The sequence below is a fragment of the Pteronotus mesoamericanus genome, unplaced genomic scaffold (assembly GCF_021234165.1).
Source record: "Pteronotus mesoamericanus isolate MK-2021 breed Mesoamerican mustached bat unplaced genomic scaffold, CSHL_Meso_final contig_347, whole genome shotgun sequence".
NCBI lineage: Eukaryota > Metazoa > Chordata > Mammalia > Chiroptera > Mormoopidae > Pteronotus > Pteronotus mesoamericanus.
In genome coordinates this window covers 11,365,487-11,387,820 of record NW_026555137.1, presented here as the reverse complement: position 1 = coordinate 11,387,820, position 22,334 = coordinate 11,365,487, and the positions used below count along the sequence as shown (strand labels likewise).

At 54.9% G+C, this 22,334-nt stretch overlaps 1 protein-coding gene across 2 annotated transcripts in view; it reads right to left on the bottom strand.

The window, feature by feature from the left end:
- Positions 1–1,872: 1,872 nt before the first annotated feature.
- Positions 1,873–22,334, bottom strand: part of STUM (stum, mechanosensory transduction mediator homolog) — a 37,855-nt gene continuing 17,393 nt past the window's right edge. Inside the window, exons 2-4 of one of the 2 annotated variants that reach the window (XM_054576469.1) lie at positions 5,576–5,755; positions 3,265–3,273; positions 1,923–1,957 (exon numbers count right to left, since the gene is read on the bottom strand). In XM_054576469.1, coding sequence (XP_054432444.1) covers positions 1,923–1,957; positions 3,265–3,273; positions 5,576–5,755 — 224 coding nt within the window. Of the gene's footprint in view, positions 1,958–3,264; positions 3,274–5,575; positions 5,756–22,334 lie in introns of both variants that reach the window. The other variant, XM_054576468.1, reaches the window with a different exon arrangement.

Genomic DNA, 22,334 nt, shown 5'->3' with positions numbered 1-22,334 from the left:
CTGTCATCACTCCAGGGAGCCACACAAACTTGCAAACTCAGGGAGCTGCCTGGGGGGCGGGCTGTGGGCTAGCGGGTGGGGAGGCGTGGCTGGGCCGTGAAGTCGTTATTTCACCAGCTGAGGCTGTTTTGTCTAATTCTAGGGGCGGCTCCCGCTCCCTCAGGAGCAGCCGGGGGCCAGCCTGCTCACTTCTCGGCCTGGAGGATGCTGGAAGGGGCCTGGCTTTCGGATCAAACCAAATCGGGTCCCCGGCCTTGAAAACACAGAGGCTTCCGAATGTGAAAACAGCAGCAAAGGCCTGGGCTGGCGTCAGGAAGAAAGGAGGAGGGAAGGGAGTGCTCAGAAAGGGCAGCCCAGCCCCCGCAGTCCTGAGGAGGGGCTCATCAAAACGAAGGGGTGGCGTGCAGCTGAGATCTGGCCAGGAGCAGAGAGCCTGCCTGGATCGGGGCACAGGGGTGGGTGAGCGGCCGCAGGGGCTGCCGGGAGGCTGTCCCGGCCACAGGGACCCCAGGCCTGCTTCCCCCGCAGGACTGTCATTAGAAAGCGCAGTGCACGGGGTGGGGGGCCGCTGCCTCAGCTCGGGGATTCAAGAACAGAGACTCCGCAAACAGCGGCAGAGCCAGGGGGCCTGCCCAGCGTGGCAAAAAATGGCCAGACAGGCCACTTCTCCAGCCCTGGTCGAATTCTGACTGAGCCGCTGACGAACAGGAAAAGCCCCTCAAAGGGGAACATACCCAAGGGCACAAAGTCCAGTGGGCTCAGAAACTTGGCCTGGAGCCAGTCCCACAAGTTAGCGATGCCTATGTTAGAGTGAAATGAAACCAGACATGTAAATGTCGGCCTTGTCACGGTCATTCTGGGGCTTCTCCCTCCTCATGTGAGACTGATACAGGACCCACAGTAGCTGGGACAACTTCCGCTGGTTCCCGCCCGCTGGGGGACCTGACCGTAGCAAAGACAGAGGTGTCCTAAAGGGACCCACGGTCCCTTTGCAAGCGGAGGAATTCCCGTGTCACACGTTTGCGGGTGGAGAGCTGATCCAGACTGCGGGGTGTTAGGAAATGTAGGGTGCATGTCTCCTATTCTCTTTCTCAGACCCAGAATGTCTGACTCCAGAGACCCATCCACTCCGAGGCCTTCAGGAAGGGGGGGCCCGGCAGCGGTGTTGGGTGAACTGTGGGAGGCTGCCAGGCGGGGCCCACACAGCGCTCGCCTGGTCCTTCTGGGCAGGAGCAGGATTCCAGGAGCCGGTCCCCCCGGGGGCCACTGCCCTCCTCTGCAGGGAAACAAAGGTCCGAGCACCCCCAGGCCTGGAAATGTCAGTGAGGAGGAGGTGGGGACGCGAAAAGGGAGGGCAGGGCCAGGTCACCCCTCCGGGGATCCGCGTGTCCCCTGCCACAAAAGCCAAGGGCACAGCAGGCCTTGCCACTCCGGGCTGGAGTCTGTCCATTCTCACTGCCGCCCTGGGGCCGCGCCCAGGAGACCACTCCGGCAGGGGCTGGGGACCCAAAGGAAGTATCCACAGCTGTCCTGCTCCTGGTGAGCCCCTGCTCACCTGGACGGGGCCACTGCTGCCCGGCCCCACCGCTGGGGCGCCCCCTGCAGTGGAGTGAGGATGCGAGGTGGGGTGGGGTGGGAAGGAACAGGAACGCTCAGGCCTCTCTATCCCCACCCCCCACTCCCCTGCAGATACTCCAGGTGCCTGAGCCTACAGGGCTTTCTGGATGGAGCGGGGGAGGGGCGGGTGGCCCTCAGAGCCTGCTGAGAACAGCAGAGGCATTTCCAAAATAAATAATATCTTTGAATGCCTCCTCTCCACTCCAAACCCAGGACGCAGCAGAAGACAACATGTAAGGTCCTTGTGCCGCCGCTGCCGGATGTGGCCCTCAGGGGCCGCCCTGGACTTCCGGGGGCTCCTGGGCTCACAGCTGCTGTGGGATGCCCTGCTCCTTGTAGCCTGTGAGGAGGAAGCAGAGGAGAGATGGTGAGACTCCCCTGTCCTTCAGGGTTTCTCCAGGAGGCGCCCCAGACTAGATAGAATCTGCTCCTGAGACGGTATTCACACAGAGACGTGAGTGGCTCCTACAGTCAGGGTCCCACTCCCCACGAGGGCTGGGCTTTCCCATGGAAACCCAAAGGGTGCGTGGAGAACGGTGGGGCTTGGGGTTTAGTGGAGACACAGGAGAGGAGGTTGTGGGTGGTGGCGGTTGGAAGGTTACAAACACACCCCTGAAGCCACAGCCCTGCAGGCAAGCGGCCCCTGCAGCCTGGCCTGGTGCGGTTTCCCAAAGCAGAGCCTGGAAAGAAGGCGCCAGTCAGGCTCCCGAAGTGAGGCAGCTGGCTCGTGCGGATGGGCAGGAGGAAGGCAGCCAGCAGGAAGACAAGCACACAGGAGGGAGTACCCCGGCGTGTGTCGGCCTGCCGGGCGGACGGCTGTGACCCAGGCAACGGGGACGGAGGGTTTCGAGCCTTTAAAACATTGGTGATAATTATGAGGCCATTGAGAAAATTGACCACTATTGATATTAGAAAATTATTGCTAATTTATTTGGGTATGAAAGGGCACCTTAAAAAAAAAAAAAAAGGGCTACCTTGCCCCAGTTGGTGTGGCTCAATGGATTGAGCGCCGGCCTGTGAATCAAAGGGTCACTGGTTCGATTCCCAGTCAGGGCACACGCCTGGGTTGCAGGCCAGGTCCCCAGTGAAGGGGGGGCGGGGTGAGAGGTAGCCATACACTGATGTTTCCCTCCCTCTCTTTCTCCTTCCCTACCTCTCCCTCTAAAAATAAATAAAATCTTTTTTTAAAAGTTTTTTTTTTTTAAAAAAAAAAGGATACCGACTGAAATATTTAAGGATAAAATTACTGTCTGGAATTTTGAGTTGTTTCCTCCTGTTAGCTGGTGACTTAGCCAAAAAAGGAGCTTCCATGGACTTAACTGGTTTTTCTTCTCTTTATTTATCAGGTTATTCATCAATTTTAGGCGCAATTAATCCCATGCTAGGGGCGGGGTGAGATGGGAAGAGTAATGTGAAACACGAGTGGCCAAGAGTCAACAATTGCTGAAGTCGGGCTTTTTAGACAGTCATCAGGCTAAGCCCTCTCGTTTTGTTTAGCTTTAAAAGTTTTCCAAAATAAAAAGCTAAAAATAGAAACCAGCTGACTCTCTGAAAGAGGGGGTGGGTGCAGCAGTGGCCGGGGGTCGGGGGGGTGGGGGGCGCCCAGGCGGCCCAGCCTCCAGGCAGGGCACCCATCCACAGACTCACCTTGGGAAACTTGGGAGCAGAGCGGGATGTGAGGCAGCACGCGAGGAAGAGAAGAGAAAGAAAAAGAGAAAAGAGTCTGAAAACCGAGGAGAGAGCGGCTGCCTGAAACATAAAAAGGGGAGGCTGCACGGGGGGTGGGGGCCCAGGAGATGGAACGGGGGTGCTCAGGGTTCGCAGCGACCAGCCGTGCGGCCAGAGGTTAGCCCCTTGGTGTACACGCGCAGCGAGGGCTCCCCTTCCCCAGGAGGCATGTCTGCCATAAACAGGAGCCATATATATAAAATCTAATGCTTGCGAAACACGCAGGCCCAGGGATGGCAAATAATTTTGTCTCGCAGACTCCTTGGATCAGTCAGCAGTGACGACCTGAAGCTCTGACCTGAGAGCGGTAAGGTCGTATGGCAGAAAGTGCCAACCATTGGTTAATAATGTCCGCCATGGGCCTGGCAGTAGAAAGAAGTTATTGTAAAACTACCAGGTATGTATTGACCCATGATCAAGACACGCTGTGCACTGTTTTTTATTTTCTATGTAAATAGAGGGGCGTGTTTATGAGTGTCTGATTTTAACTTCTACTTTGATCTCTATTTCTCTGATTCCCCTCTTAAGATCCCCCCTCCAGTGGTATGTCCAGGGCCCCCCAGTGGCGCCCTTGACAACGCCACAGGAAAAATCATCCTCTATGGTTACCACGGAAAAGTTCCTTTCATTTTCATAGGAAAGGGCTGGAGTGTCCAAAAGAGGAGCCCTACCCAACTACCTACCAGGGGAGACAAGTCAACAGTGACAGTTCCTTCAAAGTAGTCACCCCGGGACACACTCCATTGTTGCTCAGAGCCATCCAAGCCCACGGCACCATCTCAAGAGTGGCAATTATTCATCCTTGGAGGTGGGTTTACGTGTTGGAAGAAGTGTAAAGGCACCTGGTCACTGAGGTGGGTGAGCAAGTCTGGTGGCCGGTGAGTAAGGTAAGCGGGTAGCAGTGAAGTGGGACAATTTTCTTGAGCAGTCCTCAAGCCCACCATCCCCCAAACAGTGTTCCAAAAAGTCTGACAGAAAGGCAGCAGCCCTGGAGCCGGTGCGGGGACGTCCACAGAGCCGGCTCTGACCCACAGTGAAGGCTCGAACTCCGGGATGCTCTGGTCGTCCCGCAGACCCGCTTCCTCCCCAGCTTCTGCTCCTGGGGCCCTTCTTCCAGGCGCCCTGGCCTGCCTACCCCCCTGCCCTGCCGATCTCAGCAGGCTCTGGCACCTGCCTTTCCTCAGGCGAGTGACCTGATCGGCCACTGACCCGAAGCCTTGACTGGTCCTGTGTGCACCCTGAGTCTTGGATCCTCACAGGATCCTGACCTCAGACTACATTGGCTACTGGTCATTCTAGGTCATTCTAGGGCCCCCTGAACCCTGGGCTTCCCCTTCTGCCTCTGCTGTTCTTACCTGGCACACCTCACCTTTGGCACTAACAGTCATACCTGGGGAGGTTTTGCTGCGTGTAGGACACGAGGAGGATCAGGGAGGTGGACGAATGCCTGAGGAGACGTGGTCCCTGTCGGCGAGGACCAGGGCCTCATGAGATAGACAGCGTGAGTGCGCATGCAGGGGACGAGCCTGGGGCACAGGGGAACGTGCGCGGCTGCCTAAAACAGGTAGTGTCTCTTTCGAGATCTTGCTAGGTTATTTTTAAAACGTTCATCAAGTCGTCTTTGGTAAACTTGATGCTGTAAGGTTAAGCCCTTCCACAAAATCGTTCTGTGTCTGAATCAAGTATGTGTGAAGTGATTGGTGAAGGCCTATGCAATAGCAATTAGGAAGTAAGGCTTTAGCACCCATGGACAGAGAGCTTGGTTTAAAAGGAGGAGAAATTATGCTGCTCTGGCTGTAAAAAAGCACAGTTACAGGGTTTTCTGTGGGAAAATGCACCAAGCGGCTTTTTCCTTCTTTCTGGAAAGTGCATGATGGAGGGACAGGGGACGGTAGGCACAGGGGACCTGAGCTCCTGGAGCTGACCGGGGGCTCCCTCCCTCTCTCACTCAGCTCTCTGGCTTACTCTGTGCCTGTCTGCCCTCAGGAGTCCCAGCAGGCATTGCGACTGGGTGTGCAGGGAAGGTCCCCTATTCCCAGCAGCCACAGACACTAGTGAGGAGGACGCAGGGGAGCCCTCAGGGAGGGGGGCGGGGGAGCAGGCCCAGCAGATCTCCCTGCCAAGCGCCAGGCCCAGCAGGGTCACAAACGCCCAGACCATTCTGGCCTCGCTCTGCCCCCCTCCCCCAGGCCCAGGCCCATAAGGAGACGCGGCGCCAGTGGCTACTCACTCGCAAGGATGACCATGTCCATGCCCCAGAAGATGCTCATGATCCAGCCGACCATGACGATGGCCGTGAGGATCTGGATGAGAGCCGCCGCGATGTTCAGCCAGAAGACGCAGCACACGTGCCGGTCCGGGAGGTCGGTGCGGGCTCCGCACAGCACGGTGAAGGCCGAGACGAACGTCCCTGTGAGAGGCCGGAGGGGACAGCCACGTTAGGGTGCTGGGAGATGCAGCGGTAGGTACGCTCGTCACCGCGGCGGCCAGCAGCCCGCCCTCCGGGAGCTTGGAGAGAAGCAGCCCGTGTCCAGCCCCTTCCCACGCAGTCCGGGCTCACCTCTTGTCCCCACACTAGAGGGGCCGAGGAACCAGCTGGAGGAGGCGCAGCACAGGGCTGCCAAGGGGCCTTCAGGGGAACACAGACGGAGTGGGAAACGGTCCCTGCCGTCAAGGCGCAGGACGGGGTGCCGGGGGCAGGAGTGGGGACGTGGGGGAGGAGTGGGGTGAGGCGGAGGCTGCGCGGGCATCTATGGGAGGCTTGGAAGGCCTGCGTGAGGGGTTTGCCCCGATCTCTAGGGAACTGCACTCAGCCGAGGAGTTTGAGTAGGAGGATAACACAAGGGAAGCAGGGATTTAAGAAAATTAGCTGTCGGCAGGGTGTTGGGTGGATTGCAGGTGTCTGAGAAAGAGGGACTCAGAGAAGGCAGCCGCTGAGAAATGATGGGGATGTAGACTGAGGGCTCGGTAGAGGACCAGGAAGAAACAGGGGACTTTGGGACCGTTAGGAAGTGCACGTCACCATCCTTTGCCTCAACTAGCGCGTCCTGCATGTTGGCCTCGAGATGAACCTGAGCTGACACCGTTAAAAAAGAGAGCACTACTGAAGTAGGAAGATGGTGTGAGAGGAACAAGAGCCTGTGGGGAAAATATTACGTAAAAACAGCACAGAGGTCATTAACGGCAGGCACACCTGTGGAGCGGCGCACAGTGCTACCTCCGTCCACCTGCCTCCCCTCGAATTCTTCCAGCTGTTGCAGGTGGTTGTTAGTATCCCCATTTTATAGATGGAAAAACCAAAGCTCAGAGAGGCTGAAAGACTTGCCCACAGAGCGCAGCCCAGATTTAATCCCACATCTGTCTAGTTTAGAAGCCTAAGCTCTTTCAGTCTAAGATGTTGCATCCTTACATTAAAAATTTCTAAAGAAGTTGGTCAAGCTTCTGTGGGAAACAGTATGGTGGTTCCTCAAAATACTAAAAATCGAAGTACCATGTAATACAGCCATTCCAATTCTGGGTATATACCCGAAAGAATTGAAAACAGAGTCTCAAAGAGATATTTGTACCTCCGTGTTTCACGCACCTGCCTGCTTGCTGGGGACACAGGAGGGCCTAGTGAACCCGCTCTTCCACGGACGTGCAGGGCTATGCGAAAAATGACATGCGCAAAGACCTAGTCTTATCTGCTGGGCTAAGCTGGGCTGACCCGCGTCTCATGTAAAGGAGGAGACAACCTTAGCACGTGGGTGGTGTGGGAGGGACTTTAGTCCCCATTCTCTCGTACTCACAATAACTCTTGAGACGTGTATAAAAATATGAGCACAGTGTATAATACTAACTTGTACAATATGTACCTGTATTACCTTCAGTTGCATTAATTTAGGTACATTCATCATTATTAAAGAACTTATTAATTATTATCAATTTGGATAAATCATTTCACTAATTAGGAAACAACGGTAATTGGACCTTTTGCCATTCCAAGTAACATATGCCATAGAAGGCAAGGATTAAGTGCATGGATTTATAATATAAAAACATTGTTTTAATCAATTCAGCAGGAAATTTTAAAAATGACTTGAGCACATTTTCATATGAAGAGGTAAATTATTTTAAATGAGTCTTACCTGCTAAAGAAAGGGCCCCCCGCCCCCCGCCCCCGCGGCAGCGTGTCAGTTCTGATTGGTTTCATGAGCGCCAACCACATGCCGGGCTGCGTCCTGGGAACACGGAGTCCAGGCGGCAGGGGCTTGACCCACCCCCACCCCGGGAGCTCATATGCTGGTGGGGACACAGGGTCACAAAACGAACAGTGACACATTCTGTTGGGCCGGATCAGGAAAGGCTTCACAGAAGAGTAAGTGATGGGGAGGGGGAATGGAAAGCTGACGGGAAGTGACCCGGGGACCGAGGCGGAAGGCAGCCCTGAGACACCCCAGAGTGCACGTCCGGGAGCTCGGTGACAGGGGCCTGGGCGGCCAAGGGCAGCTGGACACCCCGACAAAAAGCAAGCTAGCGCATACTTTGATTTAAAAAAAAACAGCCACCCATAAATTAAAAGGATGAGGCTGAGATGGGCAGGGGTCAGCCTGGAGTGGGACCCACGAGCCAGGCTTCCTCTTGCAGGGAACGGGCAGCCACTGGGAAGGGTTTCAACAGGGAATTATGAGCCAGGCTTGAATTTTGGAGCTAACGCTGTGACCCCTTCCGTCACCAAGGGGAGGACGGGCGGATGCGGTGCAGTAGGAGGCTGGGAGGCGAGACAGTGTAGAAATCCCCGTGGGAGGCGACGCGGGGCGGGGGCTGAGTCATGGCCGTGGGGGAGGCAGTGGGAAGGACCCCACGGAGGCAGAGCAGGTCATGCCCCAGGATCAGCCTCCAGCCGCATGACAGGGGAAGAGGGGACAGGAGCACAGAGCCGGTGTGGTTTTCATACCACGTGGTGAGGGTGGGGCCATGAACCAGGTGGGAAACCCAGAGAGGCCGTGTCCATCCGCTGAGGAGAGGGCAGCTGGGGACAGGGACTCAGGAGGGGTCAATGACGGCTGTGGGAGTCACTGCAGTGAATGTGGTCGCCCCAGGAAGGCATGGAGTTCAAGGCAAGCTGAAGGAAAGACCCTGGGGACATCAATATCTTAGAGTGAGCAAACAAACTGGCCGCAAAGGGGACGGAGGGGACCCATCAGAAAGGTGAGGTAGATGCCCAGGCCCAGAAGAGTCTCAGGGAACAGAAGGTGGCAGCCAGGGTCGCCCGCTGCTGAGACGGTGGGCGGACCCAGTGAAACCGCAGGTCTGATGAGGCCAAGAGGGGGCGGACTGAGAGGAGGACCTTGGGGGGCGGGATGTCAGAGGCCAGAGGGGCGGATGAGGTGTGGGCTCCAGGGCGCCCCCCTCTCAAAAAGCTCACAGGAGGGTCTTAGGCTTGTTCATCTGCTGGGGAGAAGCTGCAAGGAGGGGAGACTAGGATATAAGCTGATAAGGGGTGAGTGGCGTCAAGGGTGTAGAGAAGCTGAGAAGGGGAGTCGGGGGAGGATCTACAGTCTTCCAAACTGGTTTGTGCAGCAGGAATCTCACACTGAGGCTTTTAAAAACGCCGGTTCCGGGGCCCCACCTCCAGGCCACCAAAGGCCCAGGGACAGGCCCAGGGATTGCCTGTTTAAAAATAAAGAGGCATTCCCCCGGGGCTGATTCTAATGTGCAATCAGGTTTGCAAATCCTGCAAGAAGAGCCAGAAAACCATGCGGCCTATGGGAAATGAGCCCACGATTCCAGGCTTTCATTCCATCCAATGGCGTCCGTCCACACAGGACTCTGTGCTGAATGGGGCAGGTGATCCCGTGTGGCCCGGGCAGGGGAACCGGGTGCTGAGCACAAAGTTCCTGGGCGCATCAACACCGACTGGTACAAAGGGAAGTGAACGGTGCTGTCAGCCATCAAAGTCAGTGTGTTGTAAGACACGTAGAACGGAGGCAGGGCCGGGTGCTCCCGTGCTCCTGAGGGAGAGGGCCTGAGCAGGACCTCCACCCCCACACGTGGAGGCTGACAGCAAAGGCAGCAGCGGGCTTTGCAACAACCACCGCCCCTCTGGCCACCGCCCCTGCTGAGGTCCTTGGCTTCCCCAAGGGGCCCAGGGCTCAGGTCCCAGACGCAGGCAGCGCGGCCAGGGAAGCCCCTGTCCACTTCTGTTTTGGAAGTTACAAAAGGTTCTGGGGAAGAGCACCCCAGCCTGGCTCCCGCCCCTCGTCCTGCTTCTGGTGGGCACTGAAAGAGACGCAGCCGGAAGAGGGCTGGTGCAGCCTCACATCAGGAGAGGGGGCAGCTCTGCTCCCGAGACAAGCCCGGGGGCTGGGGGCGCCCTTCAAGAGCCCCACCAGGTCCAGCCTTTTGCACGACTCACAGGGGAGCTGCGGAGGGCACGGTGTTGGAAAGGGAGCCTCATGGCTCCTTGGGACTCACGGGGAGGAGGGCGGCGCTGTCTTCTGCAGCAGCTGCTCTCGATAAAAAGTGCTCCCCTGGGACGGAGGGCAGCATGATGTCAAGTCAAAGCCAGATGTCACCTGCAGCTGGCTCTGCAGTCACTGAGAGGTGCTGCGCGTCCGTGGCGGCGACTTACGCCTGGACGCTCTCCGTCACTCCTCCAGGGAGGGTTGGTTGAGCACAGTCTTGAAGGCGGGCTTCGGGGGCAGGAAGGAAATGCAGTGGAAGGCTTGGCCAGGACTTCGCAGCGGACCGGGAAGGACAAGCCACACCCTACACAACAGGCCCCACTGCCGACTGCTGCCTAATTCGGAGCCAGGATGTGATGAAAGAGCGATCACATCCAGGGTCGCACTCAGCCCTGTGAAGCTACAGTTCTCAAACCTTAGAGGGGCACATAGAGCAATGGAGGTTGGGCCGAAAATACACCGTGCTAGCTCCCACCGCACCACGATTCTAATTCAGAAGGTGCATTCATCATCTTTTCATCACGGTGCGATTGTTTCAACTGGAAATGGAGAGGCAAGAGAAGTGACTGTAAATTCACATGCAATTCTGGACAGAAGTCTTAGGAAGAAAGACTCAAAAAGAATTGGAAAGTACACAGGATCGATGTGCCCATGTCTCAGTGCGCCCGAGAAAATGAGGTCTCGGTCCTCAATGGGGCTCGGCACGCTCTGTCTGCTGCACCCGCGCCTTCAGCTCTGGCTCCTTCAGCAGTGGGGCGGGATGGGGAGAAGATTTTGGACCCGGTACGTTGGCATGTGCTATGGGAAGGCAGTCTGGTTTTTCAGCTCAGAAAATTCTGGAACAGAGTGTGAGGAGAAGGCGCCCAGACCTCCATGAAGGGGCCATATGTGCCTTAGAAAGCGAAGGGGAACTCTGTGGGTCAAGGACGGTCAGCCTAGAGTTCAAGGCTGCAGAGCTCTGTGAGGACAGCTGCGTCCTCATTTAGGAAGTGTTTGTAGACCCCACACATCCTGGCCAGCAAGGAACTTGCAGGGCGAAGACAGACTGTGAAACTGAGAGAGAATAGGTCCGGGCAACACACCTTTCTAGTATATTTGTCATCCTGGCCACCCTCAAAGTTCTTCTAAATCTGCCAGTGCCTTCAACCCATATATCCTGGACCAGTGGCACAAAGGGTCTGTGAACTGTTTTCTCCTTTCCAAACAGCACACAGGATCCCAGGGAGGCCCTGCCAGCCCATTGGAATGCTGGCTTGTAAGTGTTTGGGAAGCACATTATCTCAGTGCAGTAAATAACTGGGGATCCTAGTGGCCAGTCTGTGCACCTTTGATCCATTAGAGACAAGGCTGTGAATTTACTATGATTTAAATCGTTCTAAGCCTGGGTTTCCTGGAAGAAAAATAACAGGTGGGCTTCTGCGCCCCCTCCCCGGTAAAGAGAAGATGTGAGGCATCCGGAACCAAGCTGCCCTTGCCCCAGCCGCCCCTCCGCGCCCAGGGCCCCTCCTCCCTCCCTCCTCCCTCCGTCAGAAAGTACCAGCTCAGGCGCGCTCTCTATTCCTCCCTGGGCCTCAGGCAACCCCTGAGAGGCTGCCCGGGATCCGAGGACTGAGGAACCTGGGGAAAGGCGGTAGCGGGACATCTTGAAACAGATAAGGGGGCTCAAAGTGAGACCTCGCTGGGGGACAGTCCTTAGTCTCTACCACGCCATGGGGCAGGCCTTAAATTTTCCAACCTCAGGGGTCCACGGCACAAAGAAAGGAGGACAGGGCGCCCCCCTGGCTGTCACAAATACATCTGTCACCCTGCCTTCCAAGGACAGAGAAAGTAAGATCAGCGCCTCGTCTGTCCCTCTTCCCCGTGACACAGGACTGGTTCTCAGGCAGGAGGCCGGAGGGACTGGAGCTGAGAACCAGTTTTAATGGTGCCGGGCTTTGCACCAGGCCCCTGGGCATGTTAGCGACTCCTCTGCTGGCAGCCTCCCCCGCTAAGCCCCTGGCCAGCTCTGAGAGGTGCTCCCAGCCCTGGACAGCCCTCGAGGGTCCGGGGAGCTGCAGACCAGGGGGTCTGCCCTGCGGGGCTCCATGGAGGCCGTGGCGTCTCCCCAGGACGCTGAGCCCGAGCAGAAACGTAACCACACGGAGTTCCTCTGTTCCCCGTTCTGACCTAGTCACGGCAGAGCCTGGGCTTGAAAAAAATGCTAGAGGGTGAACTGAGGAAGGGGCAGGGCAGGGGGGAGGCGATGTAACGACCAGGGTTGCGGGGCCCAGCCGCTGCTAGCGCCCCCGGGGCCTGAGCTTCGTCCTCCCGCTTCCACAGGACGAGCACGAAGGGTGGCCACTCGGGTGGAAAGACGGGCGAGGGCAGCAGCGGTGACGTTGGCTAGAGGCGACGACGGCTTGTCTCCTGAGAATTCGCAGCCCGGTGAGATGAGATTTGCACGGGTGGCTGGACACCGAGATGAAAACAGAGCGGGGCTCCACCCACGGTCCCAGCTACCGGGGAGCCTTTCTGCGAGCACCGTGGAGAGAACCTGCAGCACCAGGAACCCCAAAGCCACTCCCAGGGACGGCTGCTGCAGGGACAGAGACTGGGGACCCCAGTCCTGCGTCCACCCCTCACCTCAGCGGGCATCCTTCATCTTCAGGGGCTAGGCTAACACCTCTGGGTTCATGGGTGACCCTCATCGATGACCCCAACGACAAATGACATTTATGAAGCACCTGCCACATGCCCCATGGGGCTTGCTGACCTTGAGTCACTCTCTCCTTAGTGTGGGGACAGGGCTCCCTGGGTCTGCAGCCCCGAAATGTGTGTGAGGCCAGGTATGCTCATCCCAGGGGGTGCTCGTCCCTGGGAGTGCTATGAGGAGCTGTCCCCAGGTGTCCCCAGGTGGCCACACCCACCAGACACGTGGAAGGACGGCGCTGCCTGCAGCCCGCCCGTGGGCCCTGGGCAGCGGAGGCCTGTGGGTGGCCACAGAGCATTTCTAGTCACACCTTTTGGCCTGGAGGCCTGCGTTCCCGGGCACAACATGGCCTCGTCCTTAGAATCACACCAGATTCTTTTCATTCACTCATTGTCCCATGTATCCGGGTAGCACTGATGAAGCGCCTGCTAGATGTCAAGAACTGGGCTAAATCCACGTACATCCAAACAAAAAGGAGAGTCCCGACCCTCAGGGATCCCCGAGAGTCATGAGCAGGACAAATTAGGCACAGAACACACCACTGTGACGGGCGGCAGAAGCAAGATGACACTGTGGTTACAAAGGTGCGTTCTGGCGTCAGCATGCCAGGGCCCGAATTCTGGCCCCACCACCCAAGGGGCCCGAGACCCGGACAAGTGACATACTTCTCTAGACCTCAGTTTCCCCATCTATGAGATGAAGATAATGACAGTGGCCTGCCACATACGGGATGCAAGGGCTCCGTTAGTGTGTGGCAAGTACTTAGAACATCACGTGCACTGAATAAGGGATAGATGGGGATATCAGGAGGCCACTATCCCAGACTTGAGAGGCAGGCGATCGGGGAAGTGGCCCCCAGGAGGCAATGCTGAGGGGCAGAATAAGGAGCTACGATGAACAAGAGAATGTAATTGAAGGTCTCAATGACTCTTGCTCTCACAATGGCTTGTAGCCAATGGCACTACTCTTCACCTTTCTAGAAAAAAGTATTATAATTGCTAAGTTCAGTGGGTCAGGCTCCGGAAGCCGAAGGCTCCGTACGCATCCATATGCCGCGGTATCGTGCAGCCAGTAAAAATGGTGAGTATGACGACTATGCAGCAAGTCAGCAGGTGCTTTCAGTGAAATTACAAAAATAGTATATAGACTGTGCTGGGGACTATTGAAAAATATTTACATGTGTGGACACGGACTGGAGTGTACGAAGCAAAATGAAAATAGTTCTGCTATGCAGAGTTAGAGGTAGCTTTTTCTCTTTTTTCAAAACAAATTCTTTTTTTGGCTATAAAAAAGTTTCAGGCACCTGCCAGGATCCAACTCGACAAGGCTGTCCATCAGACAGTTCCTTGCTGCTCACAGAGAAGGCCAGGTAGCAGTCACACAAACCAGGGGACAGATGGCACACAGGCGGCTGGCACAGAAAAATAAATGATGCTGTGCGACTACGCCAGGGCTGCGATAAAGCACCCCGACCCCCAGGAACGCCTCTGGAATGAGGCGCCCAACCCTGGAGCGTCATTCCCAGGCAAGCAGGCAAAGGCGGCTCCCAGCTGAGTGGGAGGCTTGGCTCACCTGCTGGAGGTGGGCTGAGAAGGTGGACACTTGTTTGGCAGCCAGGAAATGACTCCGGGTCCCAGAGCCCCTGAGAGCCATTGTAGGTTCATTTCGGTGGCCACAGGACCGCAACAGCAAGAAGGGAGATGGCTTGGTTGAGCCGGCACCCCAGCCGCCCGGCGGACCAGGGAGGAAGGAGGGAAGGCGGAAGGCGGCCTGTGTGGACCTCGTCCTCAGGTGCTCCCTGTCTGGCTGGGGATCCCACAGTCCCGGGAGACATGCCTGCTCCTTCCTGGCGCCGTGCCCTGCAGGGTGGCCCGTGTGTGTGTGTGTGTACTCCTGTGCCAGGGACAACTTCCTGCTGGGGCTTAGCTTAGTCACCCACTTCATTCACCTCCCTTGGTTGCAAATTGGCTGTTTCCAGAAATGTATGTCACCCTACTTGGGTGAGTCTTCTGGGAACGATTTAAAAATTTCAAAAGAATGTGCTGCCACCCTGAGAGCAGATCCCTAGGGAGATCGGAGGGTGTGCTCAGCTTGTTCTGAGCCACATGCCACGCTGGAACTGATGGCACTCGGGACAGGAGGGTCATCCATAAAAGTGCGTCTCATAGATGTGAACTTCCCCGAAATGCTGTGACATCTTTGCACATGGAGTCAGACCATCACCAGCTGAAATGCCCTGGGCCACCTCCACAGGACCCCAAGAAGTAGGTTCAAACAGAGAGAAGCATCTGGCATTCATGTCACATGTGCCGATGGGATGTCAGGCACGCCAGCCAAGGTCCTGGGCACATCGGGGTGTATACGCAGTGTATGAGTTGATGTGGCAACCACAGTTGGTTATTTGTTACCTTACATCTATCCTTACAGCTAATGGCAGGCTGGTGTCATTCTTGAGTCTGGTAAATTACCCCTGCTTTTATGCTTTGTTTCCAAAGGTAGCCAATTGGGAGGGTCCCACAGAGGAACACAGCTTCCCACAGCTGATGTTTCTTAGGCTGCTTTGGGCTGGAAGTGACACAAAACCAACTCAAACCAGCTTAAGTGATAGGAAGCATTTACCATCTCAAATGACAGGAGGCCCACAGGTAGTTCAGAGGTTGGATTCTTAGGCAGTCCAACTGTGCCACCAAGGGCTCTCTGGCTCCGCGCTGCCTGCCGCTCTCGGTGTTGGCTCAGCCTTAGCCTGGTACCCAGGTGGCTACGGCAGCTCCAAAAAACTCAATCTCAACATGACAACGTCTGGAAAAATAAAGATAACATCTCCCTGTGGCCCCCTTTTAGGCCTAAGGAAACAATTCCCTCATCATTGGGTCACCTGTCATTTCTGAACCAGTCACCCACCATAGGCATGGTGTCCCAAGACTGGCTTGGACTAGTCATCCTGGTGCAAAGGATGCTGGGAGTCAACCTCACTGCTGACCGCACTAGAGACCTTACCAGGGAGGTGCCTCTCCTCTTCGCCTCTGGGCACACCCCCTCCCAGGCAACCAGATGCTCCAGGTCAACCCTGGAGACCACGGTCAGATGCCCCAGCTAGACATCTAGGGCCCCTTAGAACAATTGCTGCATTTTTTTTTTAAATGCCCTACCAAAGTGTCCATCGACAGATGAGTGGATACACAAAATGCAGTGTATCCCTGCAATGGAATATTATTCTGCCCTGAAAAAAGAAGTGCCAACACATGCTGCAACATGGATGAACTCTGAGGACGTTATGCTAAAGTTGCATAAACCAGTCACAAAAGGACAGATACTGTATGATTCCATAGAGACTGGAGGTAGAATAGAGGTTACCAGAGACTAGGAAGAGGGGAGACAGGAGTTAGGGTTCCAGGGGCACAGGGTTTCAGTAAGGGATGGTGAGCAACTTCTGGAGATTAGTGGTAGCACAGAGTTGGACACTTAGAAAGTGAATATGGTACATTTTATGTTATGAATGTTTTACCACAGTAAGAAAAATGACCTTTGATGTCTACTAACTCTCTAGTCATTGGCAACCCCAGTAATAGGTGAGCCTTTACCGGGGACATAACACTCCAGGCAGCAGCCTTGGGAGCACTGATCATTTGTAATCTCCCCACGACTGAATTTAATCTCACCGTGGCTTTTAAAGTCTAGGAAGAATCCCTTGTTTCTTCCCTGATTTGAATGCCAAGCTGATTCAAGAGGTCCAGCCGATAGGGAAGCAGTGTGTGAACCCCAAAATCAGAGCTCCGGGGACCCCAGAACACACAGCATGCCCACCTCTGCACCTGGAGCCATCCCTGTCCCTCTAACACCACTCCTGCAGCCGCCTGCAAGCCAGTAGCTCCAGGAGACCTTGTGTCACCCCATCTAATAAGGTGCTTCTGAGACCCAGAGTGAAGCCAGACCATCAATCCACCTGGCAGGGAGCAGTGGGGGAGGCTCTGGGAGCCTTTCCGGGGATGCTCGGCTGATTACTGAGCTGGGGAGGGAATTACAGGGTCAAGCAGAGCGCTTCTGCGGCTGATGGATTTCTCGAAGCAGAACTCATTAGGTGGAGGCAGGCTTATCTGGGGCTTTGCAACTCCGGGCAGTACAGTGCTTTCCAGCACTCTAAACAAGCAGGAATAGACAGAGGAGGAGGCCCAAGGATGCGGGGAGGGGCTGGGACCCAGGCCAGCCGCCAAGGCAGGCTCTGGGGAGAAACTCAGCACCAGACATTTCCTATTAGGGCAAGGAGACTGCAGACGCGAAAGCCGGGTCTGAGCTAGGAGGGCCGCGAAGGTTCTCATCGCCTGCAAGGGGCCTGGACAGAGTGACTGAGGAAGGCAAGCCGTTCTGTAGATACGGTTGGTTACTTTTTTTCCCCCTCTCAGAAACGGAACTCTGGGAAATCTTGTCCCCTTATAGATTCCCAGAGCTACCCCCACGTTGTCCCCACGTTGTAGCAGGAGGCTGGCCCATTGTCTGCTCTCACCCACACGTCGCCATTGCCACTTAACCGCTCCCGTCAGCTCCCCGTGACCCAGGGACCAGCCGGGCCTAGCTGCTGAGTTCAGGGGTCTGGCTCACCTCCGTCCTGCTTACCTCCCACACTACCCACCCTGGGCACCTGCCGGGTCCAGAGAGTGGGGGCCCGTGGGAGAGCTAGGCAGGCTGACCTGTGTCTCCAGGAACCCGCGGCTCCCCAGGGAGGTGACTCCAGGACTCTCTGCTCCCCTCCCCTGGGTGTCCCCCTTCCTATAGGAGCCACAGGGCAGAGTGACAACCCTCCCCCCGCCCCCAGAGGGCTTGCTCTGTGCCAGGCCTGTTCAAGGGCTCTGCCAGCAAAGCCTCCTTGAGTCCTTACAAAACCCCCAAGGTGGGCACTCTTTGCAAGGCGGTGGCAGGACAGGGGTTGAACTGCTTGTAAGAGAGTTGTATTAGAACAACAACAAGCCAAACCACAGAACCTGAAACCAGCCCAGGACTCAGGCATGGCCTCCATCCCCCCTCCCCATGGGGGAGAAGGAAGGTACGGTCACCTTGCATGGCTCAGGGTTCGTAGTCAGGAGGCCAGGGCTCTCACCCGTCTCCGCTGCTGCCCTGTGACCTGGGAGAGACCCTCTCACCTGCGACCCTTGGTGTCTTGCCTGTAAAATGAGATGCTTGGGCGGCATGCGGCCCAAGAACCCTTCCAGCTCTAACTCCGGTGGCCCTGGCCCTGTGAAGCAGAAGGTAGCCATTCTGGCAGAACCAGCACCGTGAGGCTCCTGACTTCCCCGTTCGGCGAGGGGGCAGAACCCCCGCGGGGTTTGCTCAGAGCCAGAGGGGGCGGCCTGCCCGTGGCTTCCCCCGAGGTGGGCAGCCAGAGCGCCTGGGTCCCAGGGGTCCTGCCCAGTGGCTGACTCAGCGACTCTGGGAAGGCGAGAGGATGGTTTGGCAGAGCGGGCTCCCCTCTGACCTGTGTCTCGGGCACCCACAGTGAGGCCAGCTCTGCCCCTGATGCTACCTGATCAGCTCGCTTTCCACCTTCCCGGCCACCTGGCTGCCCAGGACTCTTACGCTCTCCCCACTTTGGGTTCGAGCGGCTACTACATTTTAGGCACTTGATACGTATTTGTTGAAAGTTGTTAAATGAGTATAGTAGATATTAGACAAACAGGCTGAAAAAAGCACCAGACTGTCTCCCAAGAATATCATAGCCAAGAGTTCTCATCTTTCCAAGGTCAAGTTATATCTCCATGACCTTGACCCAGAACACCTGTGTTGTAAATGCCCCTCCGGAGGACGGTGATGGCACGGGGTTCTTTGGTGACACAGGTCACAATTTTCACAGCAACCATAACACCTCCATGCCCTTTAATTCTTATTTATTGGCTCTACTTGTTCAACAGTGTTTCACTGCCCCTCTGTTCTGTCTGTCTGTCTGTCCATGCATATGTAGCGGCTCTGACAACATAGCTTTTTAAGCAACTTTGGTTAAGATAAAGATAAAGAAAGGAAGAGGTCCGAACTTGGAATCCACAAACCCCTTGGGGATCCATGAACTGGGATTTTTTAAAATTACTTCCTTATTTTCATGAACCTAACTCAATTTTAACCTTTCCTTTTGTTATGGATGCAGGCAACAAACACAGTAATATTAGCAGAACCTGGCCTTTATCACCAATAGAAATCACAGATATTTCCATACCACACTGAGGCTGAGAAGCAGATTTCTCAAAACAGTGACACTCACCACTATTTTAAAATTATGGTACTTATTAGACTCACTTCTTATTCAGTGCATTAATACAAAAGCACAGTGTTTCTAGACACAAATTTTTAGAAATATTGTGATAACTGTTTTTTAGTACCCTTGGTTTTCTGTGTAAGTCTATGTATTAAATGCATTAAAAAGAACGTCATTCTGAGAAGAGATCGCAGACTTTACCAGATGGCTAAAGGATCCGACCGCACCAAAACAAGGTTCAGAACCTCCAGATTTGAGTCTAATATCTGCTCTCGGCTCAAACCTGCCACTCTTCAAATTACAAGCTTCGTCTGAAAGCCACCTGATGGGACACTGGGGCTGCAGGTGCAGGAAGCCAGGCGGAGGGAGGCAGCCTAGCGGCCGTCCGTGGGCAGGCACATTTCTCTCCCTGGAGCTCTCTCCAGTCTAAGCCAACGGCTGCTGCATCTGCGCAGGGTTCTGAGTCCTTCTACCTCCTGGAGGCACTATGCTCAGCCGGTCTCTTCTACTCCACAAATTTTTGCTGCATTTCAGATGGTGCCTGCAGGCCCTCGTGGATGTTCTGACTCTGCCAGTGTATGCTGGATGAGTCCTGTTGCTAAGAAACAAATCCCAGATGTTTCTTTAAACAAAAAGCACATTCCTCCTCACTCAACTCCATTGCATCTTCTCTTCGGCCAGTTAGGATAAACTAACAGCTGGTCTCCAAGGGCCCCAATTTGAGCCTCCAGGAAATCCAATGACCTGCTCCAAGGACCCACAGAGAGGAGCCACTTTCAGAGCGTGGGGTAATGGCCTGGGGCAGAAAGGAGGGTACCATCCTGGCTAAAGATGCCTGTCAACTGTGAGCAGGGGGCTGGTGAAGGCCACCTCCTAGAAGGGACCAGCTCAGGACGAGGGGACGAGAGGGCCACTGATGTGCAGAGACATTGAAAGGGACCTGTGAGCTATAGCCCTGTCCTGGGGTCTCCTGGGGGCTCCTTCTAGGGTTTCTAGGAATCACAAACCTCACTGTTCCCTGTAGAGAGGCTCCAAGTTAGACAAACCAGGGGTGTCCAGCCTGTGGCTGCAGGCCACATGCAGCCCAGGGGGCTGTGAATGTGGCCCAACACAAAATCATAAATTTACTTAAAACATTATGAGATTTTTTTGTGTGTGTGATTACGTGTCACAGTGTATTTAATGTGTGGCCCAAGACAATCATCTTCTCCCAGTGTGGCCCAGAGACACCAAAAGGTTGGACGCTCCTGCTAGGCCACACCCAACCACCACTTCCCTCCCTAGAAGGCTCCAGTCTTCCTGGTGTTTCTACCAGAAGGGCCCTGGGAGACACCACCTCCCCCCCACCCAAGCCCCAAAGGCAGGGATGGCTGTGTAGGCAGTCACTCCTGGGTTCTTTCTTCTCCTGCAACCCTGGCTTTGGGGCACTAGAGTGCCACACAACAAGACTTTTGCTCAAATGGGGTTCTTTTTAAAAAATACAAGTTCCCCGGCCCCACCTCACTCCGACTAATACTCTATCAGGCTCTCCAAGGGTGGGAACTGGGACTTGACATTTAACAAGCTCCCCAGGGGATTCTAATGCACCCTGAGGTTGTAGGACCACACACCAGCCATGTTCTGGGCTGGCTATTCGGTCCCCAGATTACTGAGCGCCTGTGAGGAGCCTGGCGCTGCACCAGCCCAGGGGTGTGGCGCTGAGGGGGATTGGAAAGACCTGACGTCTGGCGGACCCGCTGGGTCACACAGCAAGGCTCCCCTTGGACCTAGAGTGGGGGAGGGCTGGCTTCCCCTCAGCACCAGTTCCAAGGATGATAATAATAATGTTATTTTTAAAAATTACAAAATGAGCAGAGGAGCAGTATAGGCATTTCTTCAAAGAAGACATACAGTTGGCCAACAGATACATGAAAAGATGCTCAACATCGCTCATCGTTGGGGAAATGCATATCAAAGCCACAATGAGCTAACACCTCACACCTGTTAGAATGGCTTTTAGCAAAAAGACACAGAATAACAAGCGCTGATCAGGATGGGGAGGAAAGGAAAACCCCATGCACTGTAGGTGGGAATGCAAATTGGTTACAACCATTATGCAAAGCAGCATGGAGGTGCCTCAAAAAATTAAAAATAGAACTACCAGATGATCCAGTAATCCCACTTCTGGGATATATCCAAAGGAAATAAAATCACTATCTTCAAGAGATATCTTCACTCACATGTTCACGGCAGCGTTATAGTCAAGATATGGAAACAACCTAAACGGATCGATAGATTTTAGAATGTAATATATCTACTATCTATATAATTCAGCCTTTGAAAGGAAGAGAATCCTGTCATTGTGTGACATGGATGAAACTCAAGGGTATAATGCTAAGTGAAATAAGACACAGAAAGAGAAATGTTGCGTAAACTCGTTCACATGTGGAATCTTAAAAAACAAACAAACAAAAAAACCTCCTAGTAACAGAGAACATAGTGGTGGTTACTAGAGTCTGGAGAAAGGGGGAAATTAAAAAAAAAAAATCCTTTAGAGCCAGGTAGGAAAATGTAATTCTTACTATGTTTCAGGTGCTGTTCTAAGCACTTTAGTGTAATTGCTCTTCTAACCTTGAAGAGTCCTATGAAGTGGGTACTATTATTATCCCCATTTTGCTGGTGAAGAAACTGAGGCACAGAGAGGTTAGGCGGCTGGCTCAAGGTTACAGTTATCACGTAGTAGAGTGGGATCTTGGCCCTCAGCAAAATAAAGATGTTATACCCAGAAAAAGGAGGCACCCCAAAAATAAATGAAAAAATTCTGGGTCCCTGGCTCTACATCATCAAATGTCCTTCGCTCTGGGAGCCTCTGGGAAATGTGGCAGGTGTTTCTGCTTCTACATATTGTTCCCTCGCAAAGAATGAAATCCTTCCTGGCAGGGAGAGCAAGGACCAGCCCTGGCCTCCTGCACCCTGCAGCACAGAGGAACATCTCAGGGGGCAACTCCACGGGCACGGTTCCCCACTGCGTGGCATGTCCGGGCCTCAGTGAGGAGCCCTGAGTCCAAGGACATGTGCTTCTCCCCCAGCGCAGGGGCGGTGGCCACCAGCGGGGGCAACAGGCAGAAAGGCCCCAGGCCTGCGGCTGCTGCCTTCTCCTCCCTGCCGCCCACCAGCCCCAGACAAGCTGCCTGCTACTGATGCATTATTTTTAAAAAGCTTTTAAATTAAATGTGTGTTCAGGGAAAAGGCTGGAGTAGCGCTGCAGGCGCCGTTCTGGTTCTGAGTCCCACCCAGGCTGGGGCAGTGAGCCTCTTCCAGCAGCTTTCCCTGCCAAATTCATCCGGGATGTTTCAGGGCAAAATAAACGCCTGGGGAGCCCCCAGAGGAGCCCTGGAAAGCATTACCACAGGCTGGCGCCTGGTCCAGGACAAGTCACCGCTCCCAAGGTTGACAGCCGTCACATCCCCACATCCCAGGCAGAGAAGGCCCTGCTGCAGCAGTGCCCGCCTTCCATTCTGCATCCTCAGGGCTCGGCCTTGGCATGAGCCTTACCCAGAGCCTCCTGACTCTAGAAGCACAAAGTGTCCTCTACTGTCTCTCATCCGTCACTCTTTCTCTTTCAATAAACATACTT